At 36.7% G+C, this 16,097-nt stretch overlaps 2 protein-coding genes across 3 annotated transcripts; both read right to left on the bottom strand.

Annotated features, from left to right (window-relative positions):
* Nucleotides 1–5,049: 5,049 nt before the first annotated feature.
* Nucleotides 5,050–6,875, bottom strand: LOC131678678 (testis-specific serine/threonine-protein kinase 3-like). The gene is made up of 4 exons (XM_058958922.1): nucleotides 6,546–6,875; nucleotides 6,297–6,466; nucleotides 5,777–6,215; nucleotides 5,050–5,465 (listed from the first exon to the last, which is right to left on the bottom strand). Exons 1-4 carry the CDS (start codon nucleotides 6,705–6,707, stop codon nucleotides 5,133–5,135), a joined length of 1,104 nt encoding a protein of 367 aa, XP_058814905.1. The 5' UTR covers nucleotides 6,708–6,875; the 3' UTR covers nucleotides 5,050–5,132.
* A 1,733-nt stretch (nucleotides 6,876–8,608) lies between these two features.
* On the bottom strand, nucleotides 8,609–12,097 carry LOC131682571 (uncharacterized). Of its 2 annotated transcripts, none has more exons than XM_058964151.1 (6): nucleotides 11,444–12,097; nucleotides 10,110–11,305; nucleotides 9,973–10,041; nucleotides 9,669–9,860; nucleotides 9,471–9,606; nucleotides 8,609–9,411 (listed from the first exon to the last, which is right to left on the bottom strand). In XM_058964151.1, exons 1-6 carry the CDS (start codon nucleotides 11,643–11,645, stop codon nucleotides 9,299–9,301), a joined length of 1,908 nt encoding a protein of 635 aa, XP_058820134.1. In that variant the 5' UTR covers nucleotides 11,646–12,097; the 3' UTR covers nucleotides 8,609–9,298. The 2 variants fall into 2 exon arrangements, with proteins under 2 accessions (XP_058820134.1, XP_058820132.1); XM_058964149.1 differs by having other exon boundaries at nucleotides 11,405–12,095.
* Nucleotides 12,098–16,097: the final 4,000 nt, after the last annotated feature.

Below are 16,097 nucleotides of genomic sequence, written 5' to 3'. Positions count from 1 at the left end.
GTTTCCTGCATGAACCAACGACGTTGTTTTCGACTGAGGTTTAATGTTAGCATAATATTCCACGCATCCGTCAAGGGCAAAACGATTATAGATGCAGAAGACGTTTCCAGAACGCACACATTGAACCTTGCCCAAGCCTAAGTGCTGTTTGTTTTCCTGGTGTCATACGCTTTGTTTTTATTCAGTTTTACTCACTAATACAGTTGCTTATATGACGATAGACTGAATAGCTTTATAATATCTTTTCAGATTAGGAAAGAGGGGCTATTTTTAGATTCCAAATAGTGTGCTTTGGCGCTTCTCCTGTACGTTAATGTGTTTTACACGGTTTTTAAAAATATTGTTGATGCGACATGGTAACATTGAGTGGATACTTTACGTACATTATTTTACGGCGAATACGACAAATCTTATCCAGGATTCCTCGTAAATTCAAAGCAACATATGAGTTTTGAGGTTTCATTATTTTGCCTCTTTTTGGCATTTTTGATGTGGGAAAGACTAAACAAACCAGTACAATTATCTCGCACCTAATAAATTGCTAGAAATGCAAAATCTTTCACAGAAGTTATATCTATCAACTGGGAATATAACAGATGTATGAGAAAATTCGAGAAATTGTTGATGTTTCTTTGATGGGACGGATTCTTGAATATTTCATGTTTTTTTCTGTTACACATTTTTTCCAAATTTGATTAAATTTTAAGGAGGAAATTAACAATATTTTTGCATTAAAGTTTTTAGATATTTCAAGGATTGTCTAAAACGCATTCAAATCACTTGTCAGTTCAACCATTAAATATCAAATTTATCTTACGGGGCATGAAGAGTTATAATACTCAAGTAAACTCAAACACTTTTTATGCGAAGGATAAAATAAAAAAGTCGCGATAGTTTAAAAATTCAAAAAACGCACAACGCACAATATATATATATATATATATATATATATATATATATATATATATATATATATATATATATATATATATATATATATATATATATATATATATATATATATATATATATATATATATATATATATATATATATATATATATATATATATATATATATATATATATATATATATATATATATATATATATATATATATATATATATATATATATATATATATATATATATATATATATATATATATATATATATATATATATATATATATATATATATATATATATATATATATATATATATATATATATATATATATATATATATATATATATATATATATATATACCTAGGGAAATAACAAACAAAACATATTACGGCTATACCAGAGCTAAGAGAAGAGAGAAGACAATCACGTAGCTAACCTCAATATTGGGTAGTTTATGTCCTTTCTGGTTTCGTTATATGAAAGGGTCCATATTTTGAACATCTTGAGGCAATATATACATGAAACTAGAGCTTCTTTACGACGACACATAGATGTCCGTACCATCAAATATCCTCATCCCAGTAAATTACAACCGGGAGATTCGGAATATGTTCTCATTTATGATGGAATTCCAACCGAAGGTAACAATCCCAACCCAACCCATTATTATCTCGCTCTTACATATGCTAGGTCCATTAGTTTGACACATATTGCCCCGGGTACATACATGTCAAAGTAATGGGATACAATATGCTAGAACGAGACCCCATGTTTCAGTTCGTGAATACATGGAAACAGTAGCGCTTTGCTCCCTCTAGTAGTTATAATCTCTTTCGTGGAAACCAACAAGTAAAATATATGGTCGCAAACAGTTTTTGTTAGATTTTATTTGAAAATTTTCAAGTAAGTATCTGAATAAACTTCTATAAACTGTCTGCATCAAATGTGTATCCATTTTACAACTACAATGTTATAGTTTCTTCTAAAATCTCAACTTTTAATATATTTCCCATACATTTAAAAGAAGTTTAGGCTAGAACAAAATTTCTTCAAAAACCTGTGTAAACTTTCAAATTGATAAACGTTGGAAATCCGTGTTTCACTATTGCCATCTGCGCAACTGTTTGCTATACGTGTTTGACAGCTGCACTCTAACTGCATTGCATCGATCATTGCGCCATCTACAAACGTTTGCCAAACGTGTTTCAGACGTCTGATTTATTCGGAATCTCAGTAGCGGGTATTTACACACGATTCAAATCGAGCCTAAACGTCTGTTATCTGTGGTATTACCTAATTGAACCAGCTTCTGATTGGTCGTTTTTCCAGTCAAGAGTGTTCATTAAATTTACAAACGTGATGAAAAAAAGTGCTGCTGAATCTATTCTGGCTACTTTTAACACATTTTAACATTTCATGCATATTGAATAAAAGTCCTTCTTGACGATATAGTCACAGAGAACAGACATCCATGATCGAACAAATATATTAATAAAACGTGTGTAAACATTTGAATTAATATACGATAAAACACTAGCGCTGCCAAACCAACTTATCCCAACTATCCGCCAGATCTATTCCGGAACCGGTGAGAAAACCTGAGTGGATTCAGTATGGAATCTTTCTCAAAGAAAACAACGGATTCCGACTCAGTCGGTTTATGCATTTCAGCTGGAATTCATACTGTATCCACTCAGAAGTCCGAACCGGTTCCGGACTGGTTTGACTGGGTAGAGGTATAACCGCTGTCAATTCAGTCGAACTCAGCCACTAAAAAACATATCCCAACTACCTTCGAAACCGTTAGGGATTTTTACACAAGTTGAATGATGAAGATGAACGTCTGTTCTCTGTGATATAGCTACGTGTATTGGAGCGATCGGGCATCAAAATAAAATTTTATTGTTAAATGCAGTTAGTATTGTGAATTCTTAGTTGAGGTGCGATTATTTAGGTACAATTATTTTCAGCAGTTGTTGTCTCTTCTCGAGTTACGCAAAAAACGCCAAACATCTAAAAGTGAAAATCAAAACTGCACTACAACAGGGACACAATGACGAGCGAGGCAGAGAGAAGACGTTTCTTTCTACTTTTATGAATAGTGAATTCTCCATGATTATATCTTTCAAAGTTACTTAGGTACCTTACTTACCAATCTGTCTGAGGCTGTATTGTCTTTTGCTGTATCAAGAAGCCGTCACCAGTTCATTCGGTCCATGGATCACAGTAATCACTTCCCATACAAAAGTCGAACAAAACCTGAAAAATGGCTCGACTTTGTAAAGTTTTTCACATTCAGGTAATTTTGTGGCGCTGAATTGATATTTGATGTCAATTTTTTAATGTTTTACCTTAAATTAAACTTCCTTAAGTTAGGGTTACCAACCGTCCTTATTTTAAAGGACATGTCCTTAATTTTGACGAGTTTGGGACGTGTCCTTTATTTTACCTCAAAGGTCCTTAATTTTAGTCTCAAATCCAAACATATTTCAAAATTATTCGACCGAGCGCGCTGGCGTTGTTAACACGTATATTTCATGGTCCAGAAGAAAAAATCATCAGTTTGCTTTATGACGCCGTATCAGCTGCAGCATGATTGCAATTGTCCGTAAACCGCAGATCGCTCGTTGGTTAGCTAGAGCCTTCAATATTTGGGATGTGTCACCTGAGAGACTACATCAAATACATGAAGTTACAAATAGAAGTACCGCTTGTCCGTTTGAATCATTCGTCGCTCGTCTTCCAAACGAACAACCTAATGTCTCTAACGTCCGGACGGTACAATAAGCGGATGAACACTGTTAACCGTGTTCGAATTTGTTCTCGGTTATTTGCTGTGTGCAAAGCGATTTGAAACGAACTTGTATAGATATGCTATGGCATGGTTCGAGTTGTGTACACTCGATGATTTGTAAAATGGGTTGGTAGGGTGGGTTTGGCCTTTTTTACAATGGAGAATGCAGGTATCCGATTACATATTTCTGTAAGAATTTCCAAAGCACGGGCGCACTTAACTGGGTTCGTGCTTTCTTAAAGGCGCGGGTTAGTTGGAATTTTTTTTTTGGGTAATGTTTTTTTGGGCATATTCAACAGCGTTTGGATTTATTATTTCAAAGTTTTCTTTCGAACTTTGAAGCTGTTTGTTGCTTCATTTGAAACACATTTAGAACTATGTTTAAATAAAGAGTATTCAACACACTCCTTTCAGGTTAGATCTATTGGGAAAAATAATTTCGAGTCATCTAATGATCGAAGGGCATGTTCAAGAGTGGCTCAGTTCTAGATTTTTTATAGAAAATAATATTTCTATTGAAATAGGTACAGTTCATGCAAATAGCGTCCTGGAGAAAATGTTTATTGATTTAAAGAGCTTGCATATTTAAGAACACTAAATGCGATGGTTTTTTTCGAATTTGTTAAATAACTGAGATTATTTACCAAATTTGAAAAAAAAATCATTCCAATCAACTTGAAGTTTCTCTGACACTGCCCACTGATCTTTTTGTTCTCGTCTTATATCAAGACGAAACTCTTCCCACTGTAACACGTGTATTTTACGAACAAATCGCAGTTAGAACTTTCCAAATATGACCACTGCCACAGAATTAATAAATTGTCAGAATACTAAGTGCATACTTTACCATTTGATTTATTGTGTCCTTAATTTGCTCTAGGCCAATTTGCAACCAGATTATCTATTTAAACCTTTTCAAAACTCTAAAAGAAGAATATCAGCCGATTTATTAGATCATAACGATTCAAATCATACAAAATAGCTGCTGGAAAAACTATCGGTTTCGCTAAATGGTGCTTTTGAAAATGTTTTGTGTGCAAGAAATGTATCTCCGCATGGCGCAAATTATCTCGTTTACGCGGCAACAGAAGGAGACTGTCAATTCTCGTGGAATACGTGTAAATGTCTCTGTTTATGGGTCCGCCCTTCGTTCACAACTACATGCCAGTTTTCTAATATTGGTAAAGTCTGAATCTGAAGATAGTTTCTTACGTCATATTTAAAATATTGTGAAGAGGCTGCGTAGAACAAATATTTTCCTCGTTTCCGTTCCCGCATTTTTGGATGAACCTTAAAAATAAGTTTAGATTAACAAGATAAAATGCTTTATTTTCATAACATTTGTAAATTTGACACCAGTGTCAAAAATTACTATGTACAGTAAAACAAATTGTTAATTTTGATTTCAAACCAACTAACACTACTAGACTATTTAAAATCAATTTGATACGGTCTTTTTCTGTTAAATACACTCAGTGATGTACACGGCTGACCGTTATTTTCGTCGTCGTTATTAACTTGCATCGACATGGTTCCGGATTTACTGTCATCGCACATTTGATCCAATTTTAGCTTTTTCTCATGATTCTTCTCATTTCCTGAGTCGTCGTAACCGGAATCGTTTTCGTTTAACCAGGGAAGTAGGCGCATATCCTCGATGGATATGCGTTGATTAGCCGGTCGTAAAATTTTGACTATAAGATCTCTACAGTCATCACTGACACACCGATCCTTGGGAAATTTTGGCCCAGCTGTCACTTGCTACAATATGTTAGAAATAATTAATGAATTTTTGGCAATTGTCTAGATTAGCGACTTGTCACAAAAGGTCATGTTATCAAAATTCGATTTTTATGAAACATATTTTGGGCTAAAAAACAAATCTGTAAGCAGAAACTCATTATTTTGAATGAGTATCGAAAGACAGGTCAACCGCCGTTGGAAGCAAACACGTTTTTACGCTAACGAATCTACTTCATTTAGCCCAGTTGTTTTGTTAAAAGAATCGAATTTTTTAAAACCTTCTTCACTAAGTCGCCAAACCAAACAATTACCCTTTTCTCATCAGTTACCTTAATAAGAGCGTTTACGTTATTCTCATTAGAAAATGGTAGCCGACCAATTACCATGGTATAGAGTACGATCCCAACAGCCCAAATGTCCGACAGTTGTGGTTGGTATGGAAGAGATTTGAGAATTTCGGGACTAGCATATGCATGACTGCCGCAAAAGGTTTTCGACAGAACTGGTTTAAATTTACCTCCCGCAACTACCGGCAGCATATCTCCCCGGGCAAATCCAAAATCAATCAATTTCAATGTAAAGCTTTCGTCAAAAACAATATTTTCGCATTTGATGTCTCGGTGGACCACTCCCATCTTGTGAATGTACTCAACAGCATTGATTAATTGGTTGAAAAACAATTTGGCTCGAACCTCAGGAAGACACTTTTCCTTGCGAATAAGCTGCAGTAGCGACCCATTTTCGGCGCATTGCATTACGATATAAAACCTAGAACTCAAAATTATTTCACTATGCTTATTTGAATATCACAACCCTTATTTCTTGTCCAAAATTTTAGACAATACCAACCTCATTGTAGTTTCAATACACTCGTAAAATCGGATCAAATTCACGTGCTTTAGTCCTCGCACCAAGTCTATTTCCCGGGGTAAAAACTTGGTCAGTACATCCTTGGTGGCTTTTTGTTTTGAAACTATTTTGATGGCGACTGATCGGTTATGTGTTTTAGAAAAGGCTTTCTATATTGATGAAAGTGAACCAAATAATGTAATGTACTTCAAAGAACTTGACCTACAAACACTCCATTCGATAACTAACCTTGACGACAGAAAATGCTCCAGTTCCAATGGTTTCCTTGACATAGTAGCCATTGCTCTCCAATACGGATTCTCGTCGTTTCAGATGGTCTTCTTCGCTAGGTCGTCTTTCCGACAAGGCGGACTGCAACTCCTTTTGGGTTACTTCGGTCTTGGAACCCATAATATCGTACAAAACTAGCACCGAAAATTTGGGAAAATAATTCCGAAATAAGTACCTATTTATATGATGGATCCGTGTTAGATTTTTATTCAATTTTCGACATTTTTCTTGTTTGACCGAAAACCGTCAACTCGGGCAGTGATGCCTACTGAGATTCGAATCTGATCACTACACGCTCATTGAAAATATCTCAAAAGTGAGTGACCAGCCACTCAATTCAATAAAAAGTTGAAGCAACGACGTTGAAGTTTTCCTCACTTACTCAGTTTTGAGTTCGGATAAAAATGTCAATTTTAAGTACTATTTACGCAAAGACAAAATACGAAATTTAACCGCTCTGTATTTTAAATAATAGTAATAAACGCATTAAGCTGTATATAAAACTCCACTTACCTACATCTCTAGTCGTTAAAACGATGCTTATAAATTTATTCCGAGGTCCTTTCTCCACTTTCCTGCAAATAGGATCTCGTGCTACTGGTTCTGCAAAATAATAAAGTATGTTATTTTAAAAAACGAACCACACTTGTGAAAACTTACCTTTTAGTTTTTCGAATGTCTCCTCGTCGATTCTTTTGCTGTTGAATCAACATTTGAATCTATTTTCAATTTTTTGTTTGCGGGCTTTACTACTTCGTGCGCCAGTAAGTTTTTTTTCACTCAAATAGTTGATAAGGGTTCTCGCTTGTATACAAGTATACTTTGTTTGTCTAGTGCACTTCATTTAGCCAACGAATTGGAAAATTGTGGAATCGTGTGTACACTCAAAATTACCCATACGTTGGTGCTACATGAAACATGACATAAGTTCAAGAAAGTGCCTTCACATTTCAATTTATTTGACAAAGGTAACAATCATCGGACTAACTTCTGTGCAAACCGGGACATCAGTCTCGATCAGTCGTTTACCCTACACATAAGTTATGTGTAATTTTTTTAGATCTTGTGTCTACCTAGCGGCCCAGTCAGCTGTTAGCTACTGACGAGGAGAATCCGAAACACAAAAAAAATATGACTTGAGTTAGGTTATATGCACCTATACATAAATACAACGGATTACCAATTTAGATTCTGCAATTATTGTCTATCTCGAGATAATATAGCATTTCGTCGAGTTATTGCTATATGGGAAACCCCCGAGTGCGATCGAAACAAAAACAAACGTCAAAGAGTTTTCTCACTCGCACTGATGCATATTAGATGGGCGCCTAATTCAACGCACGGCCCGGTTGCGCATGGCTGAAAAGTCGCAATGTGGATTTAAGAAAAGATTCGCAATAGAAATCGGAAAAGGGTGCAGACGCTGCACCAACTATACAAATATGGTGATTTAGGACGGCTGATAATGAAAAACAGCACGAGGAAGAATACACGACACTGTGAACAAAGGAATCCCGAGGGCTTTCAAACCGCTAACAGAAACACAAACTATCGCCTTTTTATGACTAAACACCCCCTTAAATGAAAAATTATCTCAAAAACTCAACTTAGGGGTTAGGTATTTTAACATAGAATATGTATGCAAAGTTTGAAAGAAATCGGTTAAGTAGTTTTTGAATGGCAGGTAACACCGCAAATCATGTTTTTTCAGAGACTTCGTACAAAAAGCTTTGTCATCAAGTCGTTTGTCGATATTTTTGCATAGAAAAATTACAGCATGTTATTGAAATGATACACTATAATGTACAAAAGTTTTGATAACTTTGCTTCACGCAAAGTTCTAAAGAGTGTTTTTTTTCAGGCTGAAGCCTAATTACCCCCCCCCCCCCAACCTTAAGGTACATTCTAATGTAATAGTGTTTTTCGTTAAATGGATTCAAATTTAGTTTTCCCAGTTATTTACGGTGGTCATCAGTGGGAAGTTGATACCTTACATCGGATATATGAATAAAGTAGATCAATTTTAGCTTTTACTCATGTGTTTATTTCAGCAGTGTTTATCGTATGGGGTTTTGCGTGAGATAACAAATTTCATGTGAAGATGTATAATGGATATACTCGGTAAAACTGTCTTGCTAATAAATTACGCTTTCCAAATTACATTGTATTCTTTTTGAGCTGTTTATAGTTGGTAGTAAATTATTGTTGGTTATCTTGTTTCTATCTAAGTAGTCCAGCCTGCAGAGCTTTTATTATAAAATGTTGTATCCTGTACCTTCCTAAAACTGGGAACATCGATAGCAACACGTTAGGTGTTTGTAAATCTATAAGCTATAGTTATATATATATCTAAATATAATATTTCATGGGGTTAATTGCTAACAAGGATATGCGGCTTGCTAAATAATAGCGATATATTATTAGATAATAAATAAGCGCCAATCTATATTTACATTTTTAACATATTATACAAATAGCGCAAATATACACAAGAGTTAAGCAGTGTCCCATAGGAATGGGTAATAAATTATTAATACCGGACGAGTCTTGTGCCAGTTTTATGTTTATACCGTACATACCTGATGTCTAACTAATTGAGAATCTTTCGTTACATAGTATTTTTTAAGGTTTGTTAAGAGAGAAATGAGCGATAGAGAGAGTAGGAGCGTAAGAAAACTAAGTGCGAATAGTTTTAACAACAATGAAGTGATTTAGGTTATCCTAGTTATCGTTATGGATCCGCTTTTATAATATTGAGGGATATTAATTGTCAAATTGGCATGTCTTCCTTTGTGGGGGAGTCGCAGAATGTTGACAACTTTACCTGAAATATTTTGTTGTTACTAATGGGGTTATTTTATCATTGAACTATGCCTCACTTACCAAGCACGTTTAACCTATCAAAGTGCCTATGTTTGAAGTTGATGATCTGTCTTAAATTGGTGTTTTCATTCCATCTCTTTGCAATTTCTGCCGAGTTGATTTGTACCAATTCGGGTGTATCAGAGTGTGGATCAAGCTGTAAAATGATATAGGTTGTAATAATAAGGAATTACCAACGTCGTTTAAGGTACAAATTACCGGATAGTAGTGTACGTCCAGCGGTTCCTCACAGCAAGACTTGATGGTTTCGATCAGCTTTTTGATGTTGCAATCACGCTTCGACATGTACAGCAAATACATCGGTATGCTCATTTTGCTCGTATCGACATTATACTGCTCGGAGAAATATAACCGAAGAACGTCTAGATTCGGCGCTACACCAATGCGAGTCTGAACAATGAATGTTCAATTTGAACGATTTGAATCACAGTAAAACAGATAAAAAAATGATGTTCCTATGGCATTCAGTCACGAATTCATAAAAAAAAATCTACAAACTTACCAGAGCCTCAATGATCGTCAGTTCCCCGCAGTTAAGTGTGTAGATAGTTATCGTGTTTTCAGCGTATATCTACAAAAGACACAATACATTATTTCAAGCAAGGCTCATCAGAACAGGACATAAAAAAAACAAACAACCTCTTGCATAAAATCAATCGCCATGTCCTGATCCCTTCGTTCCGAATCCAGATCGACGTACATATCTTCCATGCTCCGAGACAGACCCACACTGGGTGGAGTGGCCTTCAATTCGTTGATCTTGTTCAAAGCCTGCAGTACAATTTGCTCCGCTCGAATGTTCATAAGATCCGTCTCGGAATTGCTCGCATTGAGAGATTGGCTTAAATCATTGAGATACTCTCCCATCGTCATTCCTTGGCTCTGGTTGCGCGAATGACACGATCGACAAACTCTTTGGACACTCAGATCCTGTTTGGTTTCCATTAAAAATTGTTTTTCCGTGCAATCTAGACAACATCCATTGTCTCTATCACCGTCAGTAGAAAATCGCTGCCGTTCGTAGTACGGATAACTGAAACGATAGTCGAATTCACTTCTACTGCTTGCATCGGTACAAAGTTTCAAATCAAGCTTCAAGTTCTTAGAGTTTCCTTTCATCGAAGACCGACTTGGTCCCGGCAGTTCGTTATCCCGCAATTCCAAGGATGATTGTTGCGAATAGGCAAAAGGCTTTTTGGGAATCGCACCGGTTTTCTTCGTCTCGACTGGAACGTTCACGTCCAAGACAGCAGCGCCGCTTGCTTCATCAGGTGGTTCTTTCTGTTTGTTAGGGGAAGCATCATTTTCATAGTTTGAGCATTTTGCTGAACTTTTCTCATTGTCTTGAAGGGTGAGTCGTTCAACAGTGCGGGCAGGATGGAAGGAATTGACGTCAATATCTTGATGTTCTAGCAGATTTTCCAACTCCGAGCTGGGTTCGGGGTCGAAGTCCATTTCTAAAAAGTCAGTCTCATCATCCGCTGGTTGATCACGATATTCTAGCAACGCAGGAACATGGTCATCACCCCTGTACGCATAGATGCAATCGTCCGATGCGGATTCATTCTCATCATCAGAATAAATGTTATTTGGTAACAAAATAATTTCCTCGATCAGACCATTTTCGCTGATGTAGGAAAGATTACCGAGCGAATTGTTGTCGGAAAAATCCCCATCCAAATCACCTTCGTCGGAGTCAACAGCCGCCCTGGCAGCTAATTCATCACAGGGATACGATTCGTTCAACGTTGCACTGTCAGATTTCCCGTTTAAACGGTTCTCTACAGTTTCCACTTCGAGGCTGTTTGTGGCAACAGCGGGAATGGCACTAAAATCTACAAAAAGAATAACATGTTTTAGAAATCAACCCGGAACTTACAAACATTCTCGATGTCAGTAGTATTCGGAAAGCAGCAAAAATAAACAAAGCTCACCGGCTCCACTGTTCGTTCGGTCACTATTGGTTCGCTCACCATAGTCATGCGCAACCTGCGCTCCGTTTACTTGGGGCATTAGATTTTCCTGTTCGGCAACATTGTTATTGTTGTTGAACTGGTTCTGATACTTGTTAGCGGTAGCTTTCGGGATGGCACCTTTGCTAGCATCCCCTGGCGTCTTCGTGTTTTTCTGGTAGCAATAGTTTTCGTTCTCATTGTTGTCCATCATAGCGAACATACTACCGTCAAACGGGAGTTTCCCTTTCCGATCGTTTTCACTGCATCCGCAAAAGACGTCCGTGATGTAATACGGAGCGATTATTCTCAATCATAAACAACCCTCATACTACATTTGGATTACTCTGTCATATTTTATGGTGTTGGTTCCTGTATAATGAATTGCACGGCAATAGCGTGCGGTAAAAGCCACATGAAGCAATTTTTTTCCAACTCAGAAGCAGGTGGCGAGCTTCCTACTGCCCAACACAATGTAAAATGGAGCGTTTAGCAAGCACCTAACAGAAGACACATTCCTTTCCTTATCCACGTACCACTAAAGAAATGGTTAAAAATATGATATTTTGCGTAAAAATTACATTACGTTCGTTCTTCATGTAAATTTGCTAAAATTTGTTTGCGTTTTTGTTGTTTAGCTGTCAAATGAAGATGTTCTGTGTGAAAGGGCTCACTTCAAACATTTCGATACCAAAACTAGTCGGTATTCTTTCGATATATTTTTGCGCCGGTAAAGTAGGCGTCTAATTTAATTTGACAGTTTTTCTCAATTGTCTTTTCTTAAAAGTTGTGCAATGGAAACTGCAGTTCAAACTAAACCAAACAAATTCGTTTACATCTTGTGTACAGTACTCAGTGTTATCATAAGTATATATTTATACACTTGTTTCCAGTGCAGTCAAAATACGCAGAATATTCTTGATATTCAAAGGAACCTAGGCGCACTAACTGTAAATATTGGTTTATTTCTGTCAAAATTTCCACGTTCATCATAGCACTGAGAACAAACATACAAGTAATGTTTTCAACTTGTGCAAGGGTGCTTACAGAGTGGCGGCGAGAAGCTGAGCTGGCGCTGGAACTGACATTAGAATGCGAGATGCGAGAAACCTGCTTGCTGCAAACCAAATGGGTGATGTCAGAGTGAAAGCCGAGCGGATCGGCGCCGACTGCCCGCTTTCACTCTGACAGGCTCCATTCAATATGCTGCAAGCAGGTTTCTCGCATCTCGCACTCTAATGTCAGTACCAGCCCCAGCTCAGCTTCTCGCCGCCACTCTGTAAGCACCCTAAGGCCGCTTACAGAGTGGCCGCGAGAAGCTGAGCTGGGGCTGAAACTGACATTAGGATGCGAGAAACCTGCTTGCTGCAAACTAAAGGGATAATGTCAGCGTGAAAGCCGAGCGGATCTGCGCTGACTGCCTGCTTTTACTCTGACATGCTCTATTTGATATGCTGCAAGCAGGTTTCTCGCATCTAGCGCTCTAATGTCAGTACCAGCCCCAGCTCAGCTTATCGCCGTCACTCTGTAAGCACCCTAAGAAATTAAACTGTCGCTTTGAAATGACAACAGCAAGTAGCAACTTGCCACTGGTCGGCGCTTCGGATAAAACGGTGACTCACGCATGCGAACCTGCATGCGATGGCGATTTGCAACGTATTTTCATTTAAATGTTTACACAGGTTTTTCGGGAAAAATTCAATATTAATTCCTCAAAAGGGCGAAAGTGTTTTTTTTGTAAACAAACTTGTTTCGCTCATTAGTCTGCTGCAGAGTGGAATTTCATGAAAAATATGCGTTAATGTAAATTTTTACTCTTTGCAAAAGTAATTTCAATTGTTTTCTGCTTCGAAATTATAGTAAATTAAGAGAAACCATCAAAATAAAAGTTTGTTTACAAATCTTATTCGCCCTTTTGGAAATTTAATATCGAATTGTTCTAGCTTACATGTCTGTTCTATATAATCATAGCGTATTGACAAAACTGCTCCAATTTGTCAAACCATTTGAATTCTACAGCATCAACAGTTTCAAGATACCCTTACACCGGCAATTTAGTGATCAATAATTGATTTATTGTTAATTGGCGATTCTACGTTGAAACCGCTCGCAGATAGCGCTGGAAGGAAAGTGTTGCTGATTTTATTCTGTTCTGTCATAGTGCATATATTTTCTGTAAACATTGGTAAAAAATGACTTTTAAACACCAAATTACCGATCAATTTGTTGATAATTGTTTATGAAAATGAAGGAAAACCATCATTTTATAAGATGATGAGTAAACATCTTGCGAAAAGAGTGTAAAACATAGTGGTTTCTAACATTATTCGCAGAGCTATATGCGCGCTGTTTCGAAATGTAATTTGTTGAGCACCGTAGCCGCCGCAACAGCATTTCCCGTTCGTCCTAAGTTAAGCTAAACCTTCATGAGATGGTGTAAATTCATGAAACTCTCCAGATCAGGCGAGGAAAGAATATATCCGGCTAATAGGAAAGTGTCAGCTTTGTATTATGCACAGCCGATCCTTCTCTCCGATAGTCTTCACTGAATCTCCTACGTAGTTCAAAATATGAAGGAGTTTGACATTGGTACTGATTGGGTCTCGGTTTCGAGTTGGAACTTTATTTATGGAACGATTTTTTATAACCACAATAATACCCCGATTACATTTCAAAGAAATGTATGAGTGAAATAGTTGCAAATGGCTGTAATTTCAGAATAATTGCAAATAAAACTAAATTTCTTACTCGTTTCATTCATATTTTGGCAGTGGTAAGCTTTTTCCGAGAAGATAATGAAGATTTTGTTGTAAGCTACGACTCACTTACGGGTGAAAAAGCAAACTGTATCACTTTGCCAGTTCATGAGCTGAATCATAGGTGTCGCATGACTAATTTTGGTTTTGCCGCAAATCGCCAATAGCATGCCCAACAAACAATTTAGCTGGATAATGGCTTAAACAGTTCTTGTTCAGCTTATTCTCTCTGATCAAAGGCTTGCTCAGCTTTTGTCGTTTGTTGGGTGTTCAGCAGCGTTTTATTTTATATTGGAGTTTAAAAGTAGAACTGGAACTGAAACAATCACTCCCCCAGCAGAGTGTTTTTTTGACAATTTCGAAGTTTTGTTTTAAAATTTAAAACTGTTATGCGACGCTGTTCTATTTGTTGCTGATTTTAAAACACTTTTAGAAGTGTGTTTCAAATATATAGAGAGTATTCAGCACATACACTTAGACCCAATAGATTGGGGAACAATAAATTCAGTAACAATGAAAACATGGCGAGACATGAATTTTAATCTAACTAGAACACCGCTAAAATTGCTGAGGGCAGCAAGTTTTAGTTTTGAAAATTTATGTATATGTAAAAATCAAATAGGATTGACGTAGGGAAGAAGTCTTGTCAATATTTTTATTGACAGTGTTGTTGGCTCATGTAGTGTCCGCTTAAGACTAAGGACAGATCACTTGTTATGCATTTTTAAAAATCAACAAAACTAAATGCACGGGCATTTTTTTTGCATTCCTTTAGCAGTACATTCAATTTTTTTGAAATTCTTTTAAAACTTGTTAGCATGTAGTCTAAAAACTGTTCAATATTGGAACTAGCAGCACGTTTTGATGAAAAATAATTACTCGATTTAGTGAGTAAAAGATCAGTTTTCGACACATCGATGTGCAAGCGTATACACCAAAATGCAATAGTAACTGTCCCATCACAGAGAACAGACTTTCATCTTTAAACAAATGAGAATAAAATATTTGAATGCATACCAAAACACAATACCACGAGTGATTTTTTAGTATTCCTAACATGTGCACAAAGCGATATTTTAAGTGCAAATAATTGGTTAATCCAGCATTGGTTAATAATACCAAGCAAGAAATGCACCTCGCAAATTTTGTTGCACCTTGTGGCAACAAAATTTGTTTAGGCGAAACACTTTGATTGAATTAAAATTTAAATGCCTTATCGAAATATTGTAAGTTGTTCTTTCTAAATTTAGAAACATGTGGTTCAGTCGTACGGTATTGCAACGAGAGAAAATGCAGAGAGTTTGCCAACGCTAACCCAACTTTCCAATCGGGACTTCCGAGAGCAGATGATTTTTGAGATCCAGGAAGCCCGTAAAACCATCGAAACGCTTTCGAATCGGGTTGATTATTTGGAAAAAATCAGTTCCGATAAATACGGACGGGCAGATTATGCTGCCGCTATTTGGGGTGGGAAGGTAATTAGCGTACATTCGAACCAGGAAGGATGGTTCACTTTTCTTGAGCGTGCTCTGAAAATCGGAAGGAATAAATTAGCAAATAGCAACTGCTGCATTAATGAAGTATTATTACCCAATTATAAGAATGACAAACATTTGTTTCATTGCCATTTAAATTTCAGAACGAATGTGCCGGGAATTGTCGTGCTTTGTTAGGTTCCTCCGGTTATATCATTATGAAATTAATAGAGCCGGTTTTCCTAGAAGCTGTTACAGTAGAACATCCTCCCAGAAACATACTACCAAATTTGTCAACTAGAAGCGCAATTGGACTTTTTTCTGTTTGGGTATATTTAAATGGTTATTTTCATTATAGGCGGCCCTTACACGTTCAATACTTTGTCAATACTCTCTAGTATTGACAAAAATATTGAACGTGTAAGAGCCGCATAAGGTTAGTTA

The sequence above is a fragment of the Topomyia yanbarensis genome, chromosome 2 (assembly GCF_030247195.1).
Source record: "Topomyia yanbarensis strain Yona2022 chromosome 2, ASM3024719v1, whole genome shotgun sequence".
Classification (NCBI taxonomy): domain Eukaryota; kingdom Metazoa; phylum Arthropoda; class Insecta; order Diptera; family Culicidae; genus Topomyia; species Topomyia yanbarensis.
The sequence above is the reverse complement of the archived record's forward strand: the minus strand, read 5'-3'. Positions and strand labels throughout refer to the sequence as shown.